The sequence below is a fragment of the Peromyscus eremicus genome, chromosome 8b, assembly GCF_949786415.1.
Source record: "Peromyscus eremicus chromosome 8b, PerEre_H2_v1, whole genome shotgun sequence".
Classification (NCBI taxonomy): domain Eukaryota; kingdom Metazoa; phylum Chordata; class Mammalia; order Rodentia; family Cricetidae; genus Peromyscus; species Peromyscus eremicus.
In genome coordinates, this window is record NC_081424.1 from 50581632 (window position 1) to 50601901 (window position 20270).

The 20270-nt window shown below is 41.4% G+C and overlaps 1 protein-coding gene across 1 annotated transcript in view; it reads right to left on the bottom strand.

The window, feature by feature from the left end:
* The window catches only part of Ipcef1 (interaction protein for cytohesin exchange factors 1), a 93269-nt gene that overhangs the window by 21826 nt on the left and 51173 nt on the right, over positions 1-20270 (bottom strand). The window contains 2 exon segments of the mRNA XM_059272797.1: positions 11370-11408; positions 11411-11741. Of these exon segments, the coding sequence (XP_059128780.1) occupies positions 11370-11408; positions 11411-11741 (370 nt within the window).

The following is a 20270-nucleotide window of genomic DNA, read 5'->3' on the forward strand; positions in this document are numbered from 1 at the left end:
GTTTGGGATTCAAAGTCTCTCAGAGGGGTCTGAGACTCATGGAGTAGCCTAGGGTGGCTGGGGAATCCCAGGACACCTCTTCAGCACTGAGACTACAAACAATCCACCAAAAACACATTTTCACATGGGCCCTAGGGATCAAATCCAGGTCTTTGGACTTGCAGTTATTTCTCCAGCCCTTCTAGACCTTATAGATTTTTGGCAAGCTCTTAGGTGCATGGACTATACTTTCAGTAGCAAAGCTGCACCACCCATTGGTAAAATTTCACCAGCCTGGATTCATTGGTGGGCAAAGGGACTTGAATGGCGGGAAAATTAAGACTTGTCCACCAAGCAGCATTGACTGCCTCTGGGCCATATCCTAATCTAAGAGAAAAGAAAGGCAATCCAGCTTTGCTCAAATGAAGTACACATGAAATCAGAGCTGGAAAGGACCAGTATGCCACAAGGTGAATAGGAAAGATTTTGAAGTAACTGTTGGTGACCTTCTATGTCAGGTAAGACTAACTCAGAATGTGTCAAAGACTAGTAAACTTTCTCCAGATTTGAGTCAGTTAGATTCAGAAAGGGATGTTATGCATAAATCCCAGGTCCTTGGGGCTGGAGAGCTGGCTCAGAGGACCTAGGTTCAACTCCCTGCACCCACATGATGACTCACAGCCATCTGTAACTTCAGTTACAGGAGATCCAGAACCAGGAAATCTTTTGACCTCTAGGGCATACATGGTACACACCCATACATGCATGCAAAACACTCATACACATAAAATGAAATAAATAGATCTGAAAAACATAAAGTGACCCAGGTCCTTTATAGCAAGATTGAAGACATACCAATGTTTTAACTAATGCTTAGAAGTTCTCTCCTTCTCAAGAATGTGCAAAATGAATGTGTGGCTCCCTCCTCCTCCTCCTCCTCCTACGTGCCACCCTATTGTCTGCTTCTGGCAGGACAGGACAGCTCCAGGAGGCCCAGAATTTGCCTGTCAAGAACACTGTATGCAGATTATCTCTTGAAATGCTGTATTTTCAACTCTGCCTCCCCCACTGTCTTATTTTTGGTCTTGCTTGTGCTTTCTAGAATGTGGCTGTTTATTTTCTATTTAGAACATAAAAGCTGGCTTCAGAAGACAGGAGATAAATTCATACACCAGATTTCATACCAGGGTCTGAAAAAGAAACCGTTTAGAGAGTTGAAAAGTCCAAATAATGTCCCAAGGGAGATCATTTTAATCCTCAGATGTAACACATTTGGAAAGTACTAGGGAGAAAAAAGTATTGCAAGTGGCACGTTTCACATGCAACGTTCTAGTGTTCAAGAGCAACAACAACAAAGCCACGGAAGACACCTGTCACCAACAAGGCAAACAAGAAAATGCTGATCTGTACACACTGAATATCCCGAAAAGAATATTTAATATATAGCACCTGATGCCTAAGAGATGAAAAGGCTTTTCTAGTCATTCTTTATGTGGTCATTAGACAAGCCTACAACACAGCAAGGCTTGAATTACGGCAGACTTCAAGCACTCAAATAAGAACAAATCTAGACAATTCATTTGAACTTCAAGGTGCTTCTGACCAAGCACAGAAGCAGAGAATAATGCTGAGGGACAGGTCTCCAGTGTCTACGGCTGTAAGGGGAGCAGCTACCACCCCGTTTTCCTTCCATGACAGGCACTGCATTAACGGTTCTACCAACATTCCCTCAGCATCTTCCCACAGCCCTGTGAGGGAGCCTCATCAGCACTGACATCAGGAGAGAAGTCAACATAATGAAAGATCACAGAACTTGGCCAAAGGCATAAGGAGACAAATGTGGGTTCCAAACCGAAGGCTATCATTCCCCATACTACGATAGCCTATAAACATGGTGTGATACAAACATGGGTTTTATACCCAAGGTTGTCATTCCCTATATTATTATATCCTGTGACTATGGTCTGGATGGTGCAGTTCAATCTGTATAAAGCTCAATCGAGACTCTTGAGCCAGACAATCTGCAGATATTGGAGCAGTAGCTAGCTGAATACTCAGATCCCTCTTTTTACTACTCTTCCTGCAAAGGAAAAAGACCTACTCAGAGCTTTGAGTGGGTTTCCTGCTTAAAGGATTGGAAATTCATAAGCTGACCAGAAATCCAGGACCACTCATTCTAAACTGGACAGAGAGCAGAAGCACTTCCATTCTGCATCAGGAGAGTTGTGTCTACAGCCTGTGTATGTTAGCAGCAGATACAAATATAATAAAGGTATGAGTGATTAGAAAGGAGAACCAGGTGTGGAGCCTTGCACAGCCTTGGTACAGTGGGAAGGGGCTTGGACCTGCCTAGGCTCAGTGTGCCATCCTCTGCTGACTCCCCATGGGAGACCTTGAAAAAAGTTAAAATCTTTACAAATATGCTTCATTTTAAATGCACTTCCATAAACATGGCTGATTGTGTGGTTCAGTGGCAGGCCACTTGGTTAGCACATGAAAGGTTCTGGGTTCAGTCATTAGCAGGGCAACACATGAGCAAGGAAAACCAAAAGCTTGAATGCATTTATACAGACCAGCGATGAACAGTTACAAATAAAATAAAAATAGAACTTGAAGTAGCATTTAAAATATAACCTGTGGAAATTAACAAAATAGATTCATGGATTCTATAGAGAAGAGTAGAGATCATAAAATTTTATTAATAAGATGTTAAAAAATAAAAAAGAAATGGTAAAAGGTTAAAGGAATGATTTTTATGAACTGAAAAATTAAATAGTAACAATTTATGCTTCTCTCAGGTTAATTCTAAGGATACAATGTAATCCAAACCCAAGAGTATGTGTGTTTGTGTGTGTGTGTGTGTGTGTTTGTGTGTGTGTGTGTGTGTGTGTGTGTATGTGTGTGTGCTGGCATGTGTGTGACCACACCACAGACAAGTATTAAAAAAATACCTGGACATTAAAATGATCAATAACCTAACATACCAAACACCCTTTAAAAGGAACAAGGTAAAAATATTTTCCTAGATATTAAGATTTCAATAAAAACTAAAAGAATAGTCTGAGGCAGGGCAGAAAAACAACAGACCATTGAACAGATGGATGTCCATAGATGGAAGAAACAGACTGACAATAAAAGACGTCACTGAGGACTTAGGAGAACATCTGGAAGAAAGATCGTGTTTCAAGTAGAAGATATTGGGGGAGGGGTTACACACGTGGATAAATCCAGGCAGGACTGCATCTTGTCAACAGAGCACAGAGAAGTGACTTCAAGCCATTCCTGCAACAGGAAACAAGAGCCTCGTAACATCAGTGCAGGCGGCTGGGGAGACGGTGCAGTTGGTAAGGTGCCCGGTGAGCCGGTGTGAGGACCTGGGTTTAGAGTGACAGAACCCACATAAAGAGCTGGCTTTGTAGCACAAGACAAGCATGGGGTGAAGAGATGGGGCGTCTCTGAAGATCATTAGTCACGGGGCAGCCTAGCCAAGCAGAAATCCAACTTCAAGAAAAGGCTCTGTTTCAAAAGAAAGACTCATCAACATCAACACAGCATGTACCTACACACAGACAGACACATTTACAGACAGAGAGACAGAGAGAACAACAAGAACATATACAAATACCATCAATACACATAAAATCAGTGCAGGAAGGAGTTCCTTATTTAAGATGTAAAAATGGTATTAGCCAAAAGCCCCTTTAAGGTACTTTATGCCTCTAGTAAGCGATTTCCTCCCACAAGCCACCCTCTTCTCAAAGGCCCCACACCTCACAATATGGTCACAAGCTGAAGACGAGTTCTAGCACATTAGCTTCTGGGGAAAATTTATCCAAACCATTACACCTGACACCAGCAATTACTACTGAGCCTGTGAAGGAACGGGAACTCTAATCCACTGCTGGTGGGAATGTAAAACGTCAGTGAGGCGGGGAAACAGCCTGTCATTTCCTACAAAGTTAAACGCATTCTTATTCTACAACTCAGCAATGGCACACCTGGGTGTTTACCCAAAAGAGCTGGCAACTTGTAACTACCCACAGCTGCACCCAGGTGTTACCTGAAGCCTTAGCTCTCATTTTAAAGACTTAGAAACAGCTCTGAGGTCATTCGTAGTTGAACAGATAAAACGAGATCAATCCACACAATGGAATATTGTTCAGTAACTGTTTTAAAAAAAAATGACCCATCAAGCCATAGAAAGACATGGGAAAATCTTAAGTTCCTATACCAGATGGGGAAAATGTCCATCTGAAAAGGCTACATCTCTATGGCTGTAACCATGTGACATCAGAAAAGACAACACCAAAGAGATAATAAAAAGACTGGCCAGGAACCATGGCACAAGCCCATAATCCTAGCATTCTGGGAAGCTGAGGCAGGAGGATTTATACAAGTTTGAGGCCAGGCTGGACCACCTAGTGAGTTTCACAAGAGCCTGGACTGTGATGTGAGACACTATCTCAGTAAAATTAAAAACAACCCCCAAAAGATGAGCAGCTGTCTGGTGCTTGGAGAGGAGTAGGCAGAGAAGCATAGGGGACGCCTAACATGGTGGACCTCCGTGAGACTGCTGTGAGGATACATGACATTACGTATCATCAGATGCAGAAAACTGTACAGCAAAGAGTGAACCCTAATATCGACTCCAGACTTAAGTTCATAAGAATATATCTGCATTTCTGTGGGGTGATACATCTACAACGCACCCCCATGCGTGAGGCTCAGAGAACATTCCAGAAAGATTGTAAGCATGAGAGAACCAAGATGTCTGCTGTGAGACAGTATCTTTTACATAGGAGGGAGCTGCATCTGTGAAATCGTAACAACATGGCTGCCTGAACAAGACTTGCAGAAATGACACCACTTGACATGCCAACATGGATGTCATAAGGCCCGCCGCCCCCTAGATGAAGATAGTCAATAGCTGTTAAGATAAAAAGAATCTATTTTCTCCAGGGACTCAGTAGGTTAAATATAAACATATATATGTATGTGTATATATATACATGTGTATATGTATGTTGTATATACACATGTGTATGTATAAAAAAGTGCAACTATAATAATTAAAGGAGAAGAGGACATGAATTTGAGATGGAGTGAAGGGTACTCACAAGGAATATCTCAATATTTGTTTTTGGTTGTAAGAAGTAAACCACATGCATGCAGAAAGTTAACCAGTAGAGGACTGTAGGGGCAGGGAGAAAGGTACAGATAGCGTGCTTTCTGTTCTCTCAGGTTCTTGACAAGTCTAGCATTGTTTTAAAAGCTACGTCTATGAATTTCAAGTGTATGCTTCCACCAGCATTTTATGCAGTCGCCCAAAGCTGGGCAAGATGTGTTCCCCAATAGAAAAGACTTCTCATGGTGCTTTAAAACAAGAGTGTGCTAGAAAGCAATGGAGAAGAACAAAGGCAGTGGTGGAGAGGAAACCTAAGATGGTGGCTGCCGTGTGTGTGTGTGTGTGTGTGTGTGTGTGTGTGTGTGTGTGTGTGATGCTATTCCATGTATATGATGCTTTTCACCATAACAAATCATCCTCAATAAAGAAACACTAAAGGTCTAAATGAGCATGAAAAGAACTAGAAAACCAAACACTTATCCACAAAGAGAAAGAAGTTATTAAAAAAAAAATGGAAATGGCTGAAGACCATTGTGGTGATTCTCAAACCCACTCATGTCTACTAGACTTTATGATGAGCCACTAGGAACCTCTGCAGAACTGATAGCCCAAAGGTGGTGGGGGTGGAGCAGATGACTTGGGCTCAAAGTTACGTGAATTCAGAGATGACTCTGACACCAAATAGCAAAATGTCCCCTAGCTTTCCTTCCAGCGTGCTTTTGTAAACTCTATGCATATAAAAGAAGAAGAAAATGCTCAAGAGTAGTTGATAAACCACAATCCCAGTAGCAGAACCTTAAGAGGAATTCCCAACATGAGGAACATCAGAGGCTTTTCTTCCCCCTGGGAATAAACAGGGTGTTCTAATCTGCTAAGGAGTCACAGCCACAAACAGGGGTGTGTCTTGTGTCGTTGGCCCCCAGAGTGGACTTCTTTTAATGCCCTTTTTCAATTCATGGATGTGTTTACATAAAAGCCTTCCCCTTAAAACTCCCTTCTCAACACAGGCATTCTCCTGCACCATCACCGCATGTGCTTTCCCCTGAACATACCCGTCTTCCACCTTTAGCTGCGACCTCTAACCCCAATCGCTTTTACTTCTTTCCAGCTGCCCCCCATTTTCCTGCTTCTGGAATCTAGATTTCACTTGTCACCAGCTTCAGAATCCCTGTTCCAGTGAGATGCCACAGCCTCCCACTCCTACTTCCTTAGCTTCAGCAAAATGCATAGAACTAAGAAAGAATTTTTAAGAAGGCAATGAAAATCTAAGTACCACAAATGACCTAGTTATATGGCAAGAATGGATTTGCAGGCAACCTAATCCGTTTATTTTATGGTAATTAAGAGAGATCTTTGGCATCTAACTGGGAGCGATGAAAGACCTAGTGAGTCAGTCATCCGTGCCTGAGATCCAAGCCATGACAGCCGGCTGTCATATATACAAGATATTCCTATTAGTAAATATTTATCACCACGTTAAGATCATTTCTCATTCTACCACAAAATAGTATCCCTGGGAAATACTCGGTGGACTAAATTAAATTCCAAGTGCACAATGACGGAGATGAGGCAGGACACAGAATCCTCCATCTCTCCTTTGTTTCCAGTTTCTACCTTTTCCCCTGGGTACCACAAAGGCTTCCTAGCCTCTCTTAGTTCCTGCCCCCCTTTATCCTATGATAGCCTGTGATCTAAGACTAAAGGAGCTCTTTGAAATCACAGGTCCAACTATGTCATCATCTCAGTTACAAATGGGCATGCCTTATCTGTTGAATAACAATGCCTAGTCCATCATTCAATAATGTCCCAATTTCCCTCCTACCTCCCTTTCCCAGGCCCCACCTCCATGCACAGGATTCCTTAGGTGCGACTGTATTCTGTGTGCCTGCTTTTGTAAATCCCTGTGTGTCTCCTTTGTGACACTTTTCTGCCTTGCTTTCTTTTGTTAATCATGTCTTAGCCTCGCACTCACCTCACTAGATATGAAGATGCTTTAGCACAGTCATCTTTAGATGTTAGAGTTGTGTTAGCACAAAGTACGTGAGTGCATGTCAGAACCATCTTCATAATACTAACAGAAGTGCTAAATTGAGTTGAGTTCAGTATTGGACTTAGTTTCTTTTTAATCTACTTGTTAATCTTATATTTCATAGCAATGGTCAGAAAATCACTCCCCAAAGAAAGGGCGAGCCCATAGTAAAACAGACAAGAGGAGCATGCCATTAACCCCACCACCTCTTTTCCCGCTGTGCTTTGTTGAAATGCTTAGTGGAGAATCCCTAGAGGTGTAGCAATCTGAAAGTTGCAGTAGAGAAAGACAAGCCAGTGTCATTAGGTGTCATTAACATCCCCTCCCCCTTTTCTAATGGCTTGCACTGGAGGGAGAAATGTCTAAAAGGATATTTGAATTCAGGATAAAATTCTAGCAACCACAATTTTAATTGCATACCAACTGCAAAATATTTCTTCCATTGTCTAAATAAAAGAAAGGCTATAATACACGCTGTCTGCTCTTTTCAGAACTCAGTTATTAGCCTTTAAGATTCTTTTCTAGGATAAAAGCCTCTTTCCCCTGAAAATGCATCTTGAGACTAGATCTTAACCTTCTAAAATTTAATTCCTCTCATGGATGACACTGAAACTTCAAGCCCCATCTAAAACCTCCAGCATAGTATTTTAGATACTAAAACTTCAGAGATTCTTCCCCACCTTAAAAAGTTAAAACAATAATTTTTAGAAGTCACACAAAAAAGCTACCTTCTCCGACAGGCAACCATATACATGCACAACACCCAATCTGATTACTTAACAGTGAATCACAGCAAACGCAAGAAAAGATTGGGCTGCCGTTTCTATGGAGACCACATGATGTGGTTCAGCTCTTCTGGGAATGAAACCAAATCCCCAACAGCAGGAGAAAATCAGCAGCAAGAATTCTGTAACATATGGCAACTGCCAACAAACCAGTGAAGGAAAATACCTTCATTCTCTCTTCCTCTCTACCAGGAGAAACACCTGTCCATCGAGCTGTTTGAAAAATCACCTAGATAGTGTTGGTCTTTCTGTGTGTAATTCAGAACTGATTGCCACCAGGTCTCTTTATTCTTAGATTAAAAGAGCTGTTGGCTCCCAGCTGGATTCCTCAGCACATGAATTCCCAGGATGGCATTAGACAGGGATGAGCAACACATGCATCTTCCCATGACTCTGTTTAGTAATCCTAATGGGAAACTCAATCTGCAGGGCTATCTCCTGGGAAAGAATGTAAATGGGATTTTAGTATCTCTGATGCTTTGGAAGTCTTGACTGTCACAGAGAGGAGAGGGCTATTTCTACATCTTTTTAAATTTATTTATTTATTATTATTATTATTATTATTATTATTATTATTGCATGTGTATGAGGTATGGGTATGCACATATGTGGGACAATATATGTGCAGATTAAAAGGACAATGTTTTAGAGTCAGTTCCTTTCTTCCACCTTTATGTTTGTCCAGGGGCTCAAACTTGGGCTGTCAGGTTCATAGACAAGCACTTTATCTGCTGAGCCATCTTGTCAACCCCTTCTTTGCTTCTCCTTCTAATCGAATGGTTAGAGTAAGTTCTTAAAGGGGAACAATAGTTTGTTTGGTTCTCCCATTCTTAACATCTATATCTTCTTTTTTACATTTCTTTCATTTATTTATTTTTATGATAGTTTTGTATGATGTTTCGATCATCTTTACTTCCTCTTCCACAGCTCTTCCAAGCTCCATGTCCTCATCCCTACCCTCTCAACTTTGTGTCCTTTAAAAACAAACAAAAAACCTTCAAGACTAATTTGTGCTACCCATATATTCTTGAATGTATGCAAGACCATATCTGCATCTTGTAAGCACCAAGCTGAAGGTCACTTAAGATTAACACTTGAAAATTCTTCATGTTGTCACAAGAACAAAAATACTATCAATATGCAACACACACTCTACACTCAATGAAAATGGCCATCTTCAAATGGGTAAACACCTCCAATGATGAGGGCATACAGGTACAAGTTACCTACTTTACTTTCAACAGCTTATCGCTTCAAAAAAATAAGTTTCTTAACTCATTTTTATACTTCCCATTTGATTATACCGCTGACCTCAGCTGTATAAGCCCATGGAGATACAATTAAACCCAATACTTTGTTTGCACAACATCTCAAATATTTGTGGCTACATGGAGTACACCTTCCGTCCCTCATAGAACAAGTCTCATCTGTGCCCTCTTCCTCAGTGGTGATGCTTCCTGTCTCTTACCCACCCTACCTACTCAACCACCTCTAGAAGTTTCTCAACTTGAAAAAAAATTCTTAATAAGAAAAAAACGAAATTAAATATCATCAACATACAAAAAAAGAAAAGTGAGTAGTTGGCCCAGATTGGAAGTATCAATATAAAATACTATTTAATGTAAAGCATCCACAGAGAAAGCCCTAGAGAGCAATGACAATTGGGGTGACTTTGAGTATGAGTTACTAGCCTGACTGTTCAAATTCACATGTATAAAAATAACACACATACACACTAGCACCCTGGCCTACAGCTGTGATCCCTGACCTAAATTATTCTCTTTGAAAAATTAAATTACTAGAGTATATCTAAAAATAGATGCTTTAAAAAAAAAGGATTGACATTATTATCTATTCATGTGCATATGTGTATGCCTCTCTCTCTCTCTCTCTTCTCTCTCTCTCTCTCTCTCTCTCTCTCTCTCTCTGTGTGTGTGTGTGTGTGTGTGTGTGTGTGTGTGTGTGTGTGTGTGTAGTGCATAGTGCAGATGGTGCACACAGAAGCCAGAGAAGGATATAAGATCCCCTTGGGCTGGAGGTACAGGTGTTTGTGAGCTACCCAATGTGGGTGCTAGGAACTGAACCTTGGTCCTAAAAAAGAACAGCTAGTGATCTAAACTACTGAGCCATCTCTCTAGCCCCCAAACTTGAGAACTTAAGAACAGCCTCCTTGCTTAGGGTAGGGGAGAAAGAGTCATCATTCATGTCATTGGGCAACTCCTGCAAGTTAGTGCAGGAATTTAGCAAGTCAACTTTCAGCAGTACCCTGAAAACTTAGAGTGCAACTCCATCATTCTCCAGTAGCTCACTGATATATCAGATAACCTTGTTTTACACCAGGATGAATGAGACACAATTAGAAAAGACTTGTCATGAATGGATAATAATAGAAACAAGTTTGTCCTGAATCAAATATGAGAATTATGATAGAATATTTAAAGATACATTAATGATTTCTACACACAATTATTTCCTTTGTTAAAAGAAAACTGTTTTCCAGGAAGAAAAGCTGTTGCCTCCTCTGTATTAAAGGTGCTGCCCTCCAAAATGCGTGTGAAGTTTTTGCCTTCCATTAACTACACAGATGTCCTAAGGAGATCACTGATTGGCCCCCTACAACAAGAAGATGGCTGCTCTAAACCCATTTGACAAGATCCAAGTGATATAAATCTATCTCACAGATCCCTGGGTCTCAATTACCACAAGCCCCCAGAGCATAGACTATGGAACCAAAAAGGGGTGGGGCTGGGGGGTTCATTCTCAAAATGATGGAGAGATATTACATTATGATCACATACCTACCTGCCTCATAGTCTAAAACAGTGGTTTTCTTTTTTTTTTTTTTTTCTTTTTTGGAGACAGGGTTTCTCTGTGTAGCTTTGGAGCCTTTCATGGAACTCACTCTGTAGCCCAGGCTGGCCTTGAACTCACAGAGATCCACCTGCCTCTGTCTCCTGAGTGCTGGGATTAAAGGTATGTGCCACCACCACTGGCAAAACAGTGGTTTTCAACCTGTGGGTCATGACCCCTTCATAGGTCAAAGGTCCCTTTCACAGGGGTTGCCTAAGACCATTGAAAAACACAGATATTTTCGTTATGATGCCCAACAGTAGCAAAATTACAGTTGTGAAGCAGGAACAAAAAAAAATTGATGCTTGGTGTCATGACAACATGAGGAACTGTATTCAAGGATGGTAGCATTAGGAAGGTTGAGAACCACTGGTCTAAAGCACCTGGTTACTGACGCCTACAACAGATAATTAGCGGCCTGGCCATAGGAGCTGCCACAAGCAAAATCTACAAAAGGAGCTGAAGGCTAAGCCCCATGTAACTAATCATCAAACCGCCATTCACCAGTTTAAACATTTTAGTTACAAATTTATAGCGGAGTTCTATAATACTCCCACAAATATTCACCATGTAAAGAAGAGGAAGCAGTTTCCTGGCTTACCTCTGTCCATCATCCTTGATCCAGCAGCTCTGTCAGATGGGTCAGATGGTCTTGATTGCTGCTCAACGAAGAGGTGTCATCGCTAGATAAAGAGTTCAAAAACCCGCTTTCCGAAATGACGGAGCTGTTTTCTGGGGCCCGGCAATTGCTTGCCTCTGAGGATGCAGGTGTGTGGACCTGTACAGTAAATGTCAGGGGCTGCCCCACATCTTCAGCCACAGGCGTGCTGTTCACCATGTCGAGCCAGGACTGTCTTTCTTTAGATCCCGAGGAAGAAGCCCGGCTGGGTGCCTTTACGGTGTTTTCCAGAGAGGAGAAAGAGCATGACGAATCTCTCAGTCGAGGTGAAGAGGAAGACGCCCGCCGGGCAGTCTATTTTCCACAAACAAAATCAGGAGGAAAAGGAGGAAGAGAGACATTGTGATTAAATTACCATTCTCTTCACTGTGTTTTTATTAAAATTCCCCCAGAACACTTTGAAATAGTGACTAGGAATAAAAAAAAAGTCAAAGGACAAATGTATGATACTTACTATTGTATGGCAATTGCCAGGAACCATTCTCTAAAACTGATTGGTGTAATTTTGAGTTCACCATATAAGATCTGAAAAAAATCTCCATATTGAAAATTTTGACTCAAGAACTTAAGCCTCTCGAACCATTTAAAGACTCTCTTACGACCGTTTTTTTAGAATGCTTGTGGGTACAATGACAACTTGTCATCTCTTCTTGAACTCACAATGACATCAGCAAAAACAACTGAGGAAGGTAATCACTAGAAAGAAAGCAGAGGTTTGGGGTGTGGCCCAGGAGAATACTTCCTAGCAGGTGTGAGACTTTTTAGTAACATTGACCTATTCCTTAGCACATAACCAACTATCCACCCATAACTATCCAGGTTTAAAAAATGCTAAACATAAATCACATAAAAAGTTTAATTACAAGGTTAACATGTTATTATTTTGTGACTGGGAGGGGGGAGTCCAGATGCCACAGCATGTGTTAGAGGGCAGAGGAGTCCATTCTTTCCTTCCACCACGTGGGTTCCTTGTATTGAGCTCAGATCATCAGGCTTGGCAACAAGCATCCTTACCGATAGAGCCATCTTTCCAGGCCCAATCACTTACAATTTTTAATGCAGCTTCACCAAGTGAGACAATAATATAGTTATAGCCTCTGAGTTCATGAGAGAGAAGCAAAGGCTGCCCCATTGATGGTGACAGGCAGGTTGCCAGATGATCAATAAATCTACTGTGCCCATTTTCATATGCATGTGTGTGTATGTGTGTATGTGTACATGTGTGTATGTGTGTGTGTGTGTATGTGTGTGTGTATGTGTACATGTGTGTATGTGTGTGTATGTGGTGTGTGTGTGTGTGTGTGTGTGTGTGTGTGTGTGTGTGTGTGTGTTGTGTATCCTGGAAGCCTGAGGACAATGCTGAGAACTATCTTCAATCACTCTTCCACCTTAATCATTGAGACAGGGTCTCTCAATCAATCCCAGAGCTCATCAGATGGCTAGTCTCCACCTTCTAAAGCTGAAATTACAAGCAAGCTGCCACACCTACCTAGCATCTACTCGGAATCTGGGATCTAAACTCATGTCTTCATGCTTTTATAGCAAACATATTAGCCACCGACCCATCTCTTCAGCCCAGAAATAAACATACTTTGAATAATAACATGACACTAAAATGCCTAGTAAGATATGAAATGACCACAGGCATGAAAATGTTTCATTCAGCGAAGTGTCAAATAGCTTGACACCTGGCTACCTTAAGTCACCAAGACCAATTAACGACTAAGAGATCCAAGATCTGTAAGTCCTACTTCTCCAGGAGAGGAACATACAGGTTCCATACTATCCAAATAAATGCAAGGATATTTTACTCGTTAGATGGATCTACAAAGTAAGTGTTCACATAACACACACATGCTGCTCCAGTCCTGGCACATTCTCCTATTGTAAACTATTTTGGTCAAACTTGCCTTCCATTTGGTCAGCTTCCCTTTGTTACAGAGACAGAGCCTGAGCTTTCCTGCCATGGTGCTTTAATTGGATTAGAGAAAAATGGGGTATTTGAGAAAAAGACTATACTCAGTTGGAGCTATACTTTATATATATATATATCCAAACTCTCCTTAAAAAAAACTTCTTAACTAAGTGCTGGCCATGACTGTGAAGTGTATTCTTGTCCGTTGTTATTCAGTGAAAATGCTTTTAATCGTTGTTCTCAAGACACCACACAACATTTGTAGAGTTGTTTTCTTGCTTCCCTTTTTCTTTTTGGTGCCTATGCATGTGTGTGTGCATACCGATGGGCGCTGGCTGATGACCTCAAGTATCTGTCTCACAAACACAGACCGCCTGTTCTTTGAGACAAGGTCCGCCATTGTCCTGGAACTAACCAATGAGTCCCTGGGTTAATCCCATCTCTGCCTTCCCAGTGCTGGGATTATAAGCACATCGCCACACCAGAATGTTTAAATGGAGTCTGAGGATCAGACTCAGGCCTACCTGCTTACAAACCAAGCACCTTGCCAAGCAACGGAGCCATCTCCTCTGCCCTAGATTTTATTTTAAAATAAAAAGAAAATAGAAGTGAATAAAGAAACAGAAAAGAAAAAAATGGAAAGAATTAGGGAAGGTGGAAAACAAAATGAAAAGGAACAAAGTATGCGTGTTAGATGTTGGAGGTCAACAAACTAGCAAGTGAGTGATAGGGAACAAATTGGACATGGAGTTCATTTCAGAAGATTCCATCTGGGACTATTTTTTGTAAATAATGTTGTGCCACAACATGGGTTATTATTTCTAAGACTCTGTAGCTACCAGTAGCCAATACCAGGCATAGAATCCTAGCCTTTTGGGAACTATCTTTATCATATGCTCACAAAACAACAAAGGAAATAAAGGCAGCAAGACATAGGTCCCCTTCTCTCCTCCCCTTCTCTGTTTGACTAAAATGTCTCTCCTTCAAGGTCAGTTCACATACCTGGTTCTGTAAGAAGTCTCCCCAGCTGCATCAGGCTGTGAGGTTACAATACCCGGTGCCTTCTTCTAACACACCAGATCAATGTCATCTTATTTGACAACTTATTTTGCTATTGCTGATTGACGGCTAAGTCTTTTTTGGTGAGCTACTTGAGAACAGGCTGTTTTTAGTCATTTTTACACTTCCATTTTTTCCGCTTGCATCTGTGCCCAGCACATAGCTGATAATAAATTACTGCCAGGAAATAATGGATCAGAGAACCAGCTCTGTGAAGAAAATCTCACCACAGTAGTCTAGTCTCTTACTGCGGAGCTCCTCAGATTGCTATCAACTTGCTGAATAGAACGGCTAACTTCAGGATAGAGAAGAATTACTGAAGTCAGACACACAGAGCATGTACAACCTCAAGTGACATGGCTTACTTTATTGAGGGAACTGTTGACAATGTGATTTAATTCATTTCTTGATGTTTGAGCTTGAAATATTTTTCAATAATAATTCATAGTAATCATATTAATGATTGCAGCTTTTACTTACTACACTTATCTATTTATGTCTCTGTGGAGTAAGTACACACACACACACACACACACACACACACACACACACAAGTAAAGGTCACAGAACAGCTATCAGGGGGAGATGGTTCCATCTCTCTACTATGTGAGTCTCTGGAATCAAGCTCAGGTTAGCAAGCTTGGTGACAAGCACCTTTACCTACTGATATATCTCACTGGCCACATGATTAGAGTTTTAGTTGACTGATTCAAGAACTAAAATAGATTTTCTCATTTTCTCTGTAGGACATTTTTATTACTAGAGAACTTGAATTAAAATGCTACTTAGGCTGGGCGGTGGTGGCGCACACCTTTAATCCTAGCACTCGGGAGGCAGAGGCAGGTGGATCTCTGTGAGTGCGAGGCCAGTCTGGTCTACAGAGTGAGATCTAGGACAGGCACCAAAACTACACAGAGAAACCCTGTCTTGAAAAAACCAAAAAAAAAAAAAAAATGCTACTAAGCTCTACAGTCCTTTAAAAAAAAATGTGTTCAAAACACAAGTTCAACACACCCCTATCTCATCTCTGTCCACTCTCCTGGGCACTTCACAGTTTTATCTTCTTCACAATACTTATCAGTACTCAAGACAATTGTTTGAATTTTTGATTTGTTGTCCCTGTTAAATCACTTAATGATAATGATGCTATGGGGAGCAAGAGTGTCTTCAACAGGACCTAGCAGGTGGCAGGTACACAAAATCATGTTATCAGCTGTTTGAATGGCAGGTACATCAATAGGAGCAAATAATACAGTGTGACGGAATATGTTTTTGATGATTTGTTTTCTTTCCCGAGATATGCTGTCACTGTGTAGCCCAGGTTGGACTCAGACTTGGAGTCCTCTGGCCTCTGTGCCTGAGAGCTGGGATTACAGGTATGGGACACCGTGCTCAGACTAAAACAGTAGTCTTGGTAAAATATAAACATCTTAAGATTTCTGCCTGCAATATAGTCAGGTTTACTTCTTTGTAACTTGGTTTCCTCATTTGTAAAACTCAAACAGGAGTTTTCTGAGAGTCAAATGAAATGATCCTTCTTAAGGGATGTGTAGAATCTCTGCACGAGGGAGCACCATTCTACATGCTGAAGAAACAGCTCAGCAGCTAAGAGAGGGCACTGCTCTTGTGGAGGAATGGACTTTGGCTCCCAGTGCTCATATCAAGTGGCTCACAACTTCTTGTAACTCCAGTTTCAGGAGATCGGATACCCTCTTCTGGCCTCTAAGAGCAATGCACTTATGTATACATACCCACCTACACATAATTAAAAATACCAATAAATACCTTTTTTAATTGTTTTTTCTTTGAGACAGGGTCTCTCTATTATGCAGCTCTGGTTGTCCTGAAACTCACTCTGTAGACCAGACTGGCCTTGAACTCACAGAGATCCACCTGCCTCTGCCTCATCAAGTGCTGGGATTAAAGGCATGCACCACCATGCCTGGCCCATAATTTTTTTCTAAAGGAGTGCCTGAGGAAATATTCTTGTTGTGTATGGATGAAGAAGACATACTATCCACCCACTTTACTATCCATGCATTCAAGTTCAACCATTGGCTAGACACTTATAAACATCACTAATAAACATATATTAAATGTGGCCCAGCTTTAATAATTTGGTAATTAGGGGTCTAGAGGGATGGCTCAGAGGGGAAGAGTGTATATTACTCTTACAGAGGTTCCAGGTTTGGGTCTCAGCACCCACATGACCTCCATAGGCTACTTCATGCATGTGTTGTGCATATATTCACTCGGGCACGCATACACACACTTAAAAAAATTAAACATTTTTAAATGAATGTGGTAATTATATAAATAGCACAGACACATAAAGCACCAAGTAGGAGGTCAATTACAGTAACAGCATGAAAAGGCATTTTAAATAAAGGGTTCCAGAAATGCAGAGAGAATTCAGAATAAAAACAAAGTAGAATGACATACATGTATGAAAATAGCACAATGAAACCCATGACTGTGAATGCCAACTAAAGGGATTAATAGAAGGAGAAAAAGCCTGAAAGAGTCAATTTGTCCTGGCTTACAAGGAAGAGAATGGCTTCAGCAGAAGAATTCATGCTTGAAGCAGACTACAAGATACCATGGATGTGGAACTGGGGTGGCATCCGAACAGCACTTCCTACGAGCTAAGGAACTTGCTCCCCACATGTGCAGAAGGGGAGTTTGGAAGACTCTGGGCAAAGCAGGCATTTTTTTCAGGGCTGATGGCAAAGGAGGGGCTAGTGACAAGAATGTGTCAACAAATGTAAAATCTCAAGGACCTAAGAGTAGGACCAGGGGTGGTGCTGCCTGTCTTTAATCTCAGCACTTGGGTGGCAAAAGTGAGCAGAGCTCTGTGACTTCAAGGCCAACCTGGTATGCATGATGAGTTCTAGGCAAATCCGTGTTATTAAAAGCACCTTTTGGTGCTTTTAAAGGAAAGATAGACTAGAAGATGGGAAAGAAAGAGCCTGTTGTTCCAATGACTCAGGCAAGAGCTAATGAGTGGGTTGGAGTTGGCCAGTGGAAGCAGAAGGCAGGAAGGGGTGGTGGGACAGCCGCCATACTAGCCGGCTGTGGAGAGGAACTGTTAAAGCAAGAGACAAAAATACATAACACCAAGTTACAGCAGAGTTTGAAAATCAGTTCAATTTCCAAACATAAAGCTTATAATTTCTTATATTCTGAGTAGAAAGGTGGTTTCCTTATCCCTACTTCTTGCACATATACATGTGTGTGTGTGTGTGTGTGTGTGTGTGAGTGTGTGTGTGTGTGTGTGTGTGTGTGTGTGTGTGTATCCTAGGTTTGACATTGTATGCTAAGTCTTCCTACAGTTACCCACTTGCAAGCATCTGTACCATTTTGTATAGTGGATATTGAATGACCGATTGACATTTGGTAGACAGCTATTCAAGACACAGCCTGTTAAAATGAAATCTGTATTTCTAAAATTATCCTACCCTTGTTTGTTCAGTTTTCGACTTTTTCCTCTATCCCCAGCCAGTGAGCCTCTTTTCAGAGTTTATTTTTACTTCCTGCTGCTTCAATTTGCTTTAGATGGCTTGCTGCAACGTTCTCGGGGACAAAAAGGAATTGTTCTTCTGAAAAGCATCGAAGTGTAAGGACTGAACCATTCTGTTAAAATAATCTGAATTATTAGCGGAGCTGCCTGAAGCTAGGGTTATAAATATTTATCCCCCTTTTCCATATCTGATCCAGCTCTCAGTGGTCTACATTCCAAGCACGCTCAAGTCCCAGTCACCTCATTTCCTCAAAGGTCTGAGAGCTGTACCGGAAGCCCATCACCGCCCCACACCATAGAACAATGCACACTTTCTGCCTTCTATGAAAATATGCTTCTCCCTTATGCACTAGGTTTCTTCCATATACCGGCCTGGGTCACCATTTAAGTTCAAAACTGACTTCACAACCCTTTTGCTCATATCTTCCAAGTGCTTCCCAAATCACTCACAATAGAGCATCAAAAGCCTTAGCTGGCCCACAAGCCCTGTATAGGATGGCTACAATTACCCTGACTTTACATCCTATCAGCCTCATTCAGATTCATGTGCTCACACTCCAGTGACATTGCGGCATCACTTCTCACCAATGAGATCTTGGCTCTATTTTCTCTGGTGAGAAACTCCTTCTCAATGGGTCACTCAGTTGACTCAATGTACCTCTGCAGACCTGTGCCCAGACGTAAGCTGTGTGGGGTCATTCTGACCATCCGTGCCCATCAGTTGCCATAGCCCACTCTCTAGCTCCATCTCCCCTGGTCTTCTTATCCATCTTTCTCTACTTCTCCTATAGTAGACCTTCCCCCTAGGATGGTCATCTGCAGCTATCTCTTTGAACAGGAAGCTTCCCCCAACAAAGAACATGAACCATTCATCCACAGCACCCAAGGTCTGAGAAGAGAGTTCACGATTTAAGTAAATCTGCACAACAGACAAGGTTATCAAACAGTGCCTTTAAAATTAAACTTGGAAGAAGAAAATATGTAGTGAAAGTTTTAGTGCTATTAATAGTTCTTAAAACAGTAACTTGGGACATTGGGAGATTTGAGAAGTTGGTTCCTTTTATTCTCTTTGAGAAACTGAAGAAATCTGAACAATGAGATCTACAAATTACCTTTCGAAATGAAATGTACAGAACCCCCATCTATTTTTAAACCTTTTTAATAAGCCGGGGCGGGGGGGGGACTACCATTTCTTTAAGAATCAGGTCATGTTGGGGCTGCTGAGATGGTTCACTGAACTAAATGCTTGTCATTCAAGCTCGAAGATCTGAATTCAGAGATCTAGCACCCACACAAAATGCTGAGTACAGTGGCAGGCAAGTGCATATAACACCGGCACTGAGAGACCCTCTGGAGCTTCCTGGCTAGCCACACTAGGGTATCAGGGAGTCCTAGGTTCCCATGAGTAATCCTGAGCTTGGCTCCTGAAGAATGACATTTGGAGTGCCCCACACATAGACACACAAAGGGAAAAGTGGACGTCGTCCCCCACCCCCCGTCACTCACATGAGGCCTTTTCAGTTTGAAAGAACAGACTCAGAAACCTGTCTTCACTCATTCAAGATCCTACAGTGCACTGCATTCCCTTGTGGAATTCAGTCCATTGTGATTCAGCCCACTAGAACCAGAAGTCCAAACTCTCGGGCACTGAAAATTAAGATAACCTCTACTCTCTAGCAATAAGAAAGGCTAGACATTGAATTAGTTATTCCAAAACTTGAAAGTTTCTGAGACAACCTTCCAAAACAATATTATTTTATTCTGTTGAGTTCAGCTTTGAAGTCATTTCCCAACTGTCTAAAAAAAAAACTTGGAAAAAATTTATTTTCAGCCTAGGCGTGTATGTCTGATTCATGGCTAGCCTATATCATATTGAGTGAAACAATAACTTCTGAGAGAAACAATAACTTGACTCATGCCCTGGATAAAAGTCACCCAGATTTTTTTCTTTCACTTCATCTGCTTAAATAGTAAGCCTCATGTTATTTTAACCAAGTGTCTTACATGTCTTTTTTTTTTTCCAGAAACAAGAGAAAACAAAAACAAAATCTGCCTGGGAAATATGTGAGCATAAGGGACATACTCTATTACTAGGAGAAAGAAAAAAAATCTAACTATTCAATATTTGTCCTCATTAGCTTTTTGTTCCTGTAATAAACACCATGACCAAAAACAACTAGGGGTGATTTGCTTGGTTTACCGGTCACAATCCATATGAGGGGCAAGCCAAGGGAGAAACTCAAGGCAGGAACCTAGAAGCACAAACTGAAGCAGAGGCCACAAAGGAACATCACTGGCTTGCTCTCCATGGCTTGCTCAGCCTGCTTTC